Below are 3,016 nucleotides of genomic sequence, written 5' to 3' on the forward strand. Positions count from 1 at the left end.
GAGGCAAAATCCATATATATGAAGGCTAACAGGATTGATAACCAGTAATATTTCCACAGAATTACCAACCAAAATAATACAAATACTAATAAAATTACTGATGCACACATGAATTTCCAAGGGAAACTTGAAAATTTTGGCTGTCTATTCTTTTTAGAACAATTTGGTGAATATATCTATAAAAGTAACAATCTGTTCAGTAGCTTATATATTCTTCTTACCTAATTCATACTGGAACCATTTTTTATATATGAAACCTAACAATAGTTTGGTGTGGTCATCAACTATTTGGATATAAGTCTGGTGATGAAGAGTAGGCAACAAATAGAAATGGTGATGCTTTTTATTACACAAATGATAAAAGGTCATGAAAATAGCCTAGTAAACTAAAATGACATTATATCAAATGCTTCCAGGGTTTTTCCTTTATATGATTGCATGCTTTCAATTGAACTAGTAACTAAATTGGACCCTTGTCTCCTTTACCTTGTCTCCTTCTCCATGAATTGGGGAGCACAGCAAATACAATCCATAATAGGCCAGTTCTGGTATGTACTTTGCTCGATTAAGGTTTCTAAAGAAAAAAGGCCAAAGATTAGTTAATAAATATGATTTTACTTGGAATATTCCCTTAACTATAGAAGCCACAATTAAATGAATAAATTCCACCTGTGTACCAATTAAGATAAAATGGCATTTATACTTCTGCTGGAGCAAAATTTATTATCCTATATTTAAATTTTAGCATTGGAAGATTTAATGGCTCACCTGGCTTGTGTAACATGAAATTCACGAGGAACTGGCTCAAAATTAGTTAATGCCACAAAGACCTAGAAAACAGACACCAAGAAAAGGCCTGATTTTTTTCCTATTCATTAAGTACTAGCCATCGTCTGTGCTTTTTGAGGTTGCCCCAAGTTTCTTAGAATTTTTACTTACCTCTATACAATTCTGTACACACTGTGGCTTTTCTTTCAGTGAAAACTTGGACAGAAGCCTTAAAAAATTCTTCAAAAGGTGAAAGATGGCATTTCGAATTTGACAAAGGTCCCAGGCAGAAAAACAAATATTCTCTTCATCTTCTTGTTCTTCTATAATTTCATCCATCTAGATTATGAGGAAATGCATAGGTGACAGCATAATAATGCCTAACACTTTGTCCCATATGATTTTCAATTTACTCAAATGAATCCAGTGAAATTCCAGGGGGTTGCTGAGTTGATAAGGTGACATGACTCTGACCAGGTCCCTTGACTGCTCTATGTCTCCACACCACAACAGTAAATCATTGGACTAGGTGACTGCTACAAGTTTTGAGCTCCGTATTTTTGTGTCAATGAGAATTCTTATGTTTCTTAGAAATTCTCACATCAATGAACCCCTACCATCCTACCTAGTCACAAAAGAATCGAGAATTTATGTTATTCTTACACCCTTATGGACCTGAGTCCTCAGGACACTTCAACAACCCTCTCTATTGACGATGAGATAATGTGGCAAATATACCTGTTAGCAAGTTGTCAAGCAAACCTGGGGCGAGATGATGGGGAGGTTGGAAAGATGGCAAGGTAGAAATGTACTCTCAGTGGTATGTGAAGCCCAAGATGCAACCTAGTCTATCAGAGAGCTGATAATACTTTGGGACCTTTTGGTTATAATCATTATGCCTGAAATCATATTTTAATGTAAAGTTAATTCTTAAATCAAAATCACATGTTAGTACAGATTTTTATTGTTCCACTTACTTCTTACCTCAATATCATCTTTCCTGGGTGGCTTTCCTCTTTTTCTATGCCCTCTTGAATCAGCCTGTGAGTTCTTAGGCTGTTCTTTCTTCCTTTTCCGACTCAAGTTAGATTCCTGAGGCCAGCTCTTCTTTAGAATCTGTATACATTTGTCAAACATCACTGGGTGGAATACTTGATTGGCTACACTGCCTATTCATAAAGAATAAAGAGTAAGCAGGTTAGATTTAATTGTTTTGAAATATGCGAGTAACAACAGATAAAAAATTTAAAAAGAGAAAACAAGCTTTTCATTAACTTTGAATAACAATGACCCTTTCACAAAAANAGATTCCTTATCCCTTCCACAAGGTTCCAACGCAGAGGCCCAGACCACATGAACCAGATGAGCTAAGAAGTGCTTTATTTTGAGCCCTCAAACCACAAACAGGCTAGAAATTTGTTAGTTTGCATTGGTGTCAGAAATCTTGGTTAGTACAGAGCCAAGAAGACGAAGGGAGAGTGATAAAGAGAGTAAAAATCCAAGCTGCGTGTGTTTTACCTGATGAACCGGACTGCCTGGTTTCTACTATTGATGACTGGTGAAGTAATAGCAAGGGGGGCACGATGGGATCCTTCACCTACTTCTAACATTAATATTACATTTAGCATTTGATGGAAAACACAACCGATAACCTAGAAGAGAAAAGAAAATTCAGTTTAAGGCATAACAGAGAATTCTCAAAGTCCACAGAAAACCATTTCAAGTGTCTGAAGATAAGTCAGGTTGATATCGTTTTGGGCTGAACATTGGGGATGCATTTCTTAGACAATTCCCAGGTATTCAATAAATATACAATGTAAACTGTGAAAACATTCCTTAGAGATAACAATAGGAATATCATCCAGTTTCTCTCCCTACCCTCTCATATTGTAGCTTAGCAATTAGGGCAAAAACAGAATTAGTTGTCACTTATAAATGGCAATGAATGCTACTGATAATCCTTTATAGAAAAAGCAGAAAAAGAATATTACTTCACACTTGTATTTTACCTGAAGTTTACAAAGCACCTTCTAATAAACTATCGAATTTACTCAGCTAATTCATTCACTCACCCAAATAAAACATTTACTAAAAACCAAATATGTGGCAGGTATTAATTACATTAAGCACATTCATGTATATTACTAAATTTTACTATATTTATCTAAAACCTCATAACAACTCCATGAAGTAAGCAAGGGATTTCCATTTTATGCATATTATTATTATTATTATTATTATTATTATT

General features: G+C 34.9%; 1 protein-coding gene across 1 annotated transcript in view; it reads right to left on the reverse strand.

Moving 5' to 3' along the window:
* Nucleotides 1–3,016, reverse strand: part of NCAPD3 (non-SMC condensin II complex subunit D3) — a 57,428-nt gene that overhangs the window by 42,861 nt on the left and 11,551 nt on the right. The window contains exons 4-7 of the mRNA XM_019634321.1: nt 1,753–1,937; nt 940–1,107; nt 769–830; nt 487–574 (exon numbers count right to left, since the gene is read on the reverse strand). Coding sequence (XP_019489866.1) covers nt 487–574; nt 769–830; nt 940–1,107; nt 1,753–1,937 — 503 coding nt within the window. The remainder of the gene's footprint in view (nt 1–486; nt 575–768; nt 831–939; nt 1,108–1,752; nt 1,938–3,016) is intronic.

Source organism: Hipposideros armiger, unplaced genomic scaffold (assembly GCF_001890085.2).
Source record: "Hipposideros armiger isolate ML-2016 unplaced genomic scaffold, ASM189008v1 scaffold_1584, whole genome shotgun sequence".
Lineage (NCBI taxonomy): Eukaryota > Metazoa > Chordata > Mammalia > Chiroptera > Hipposideridae > Hipposideros > Hipposideros armiger.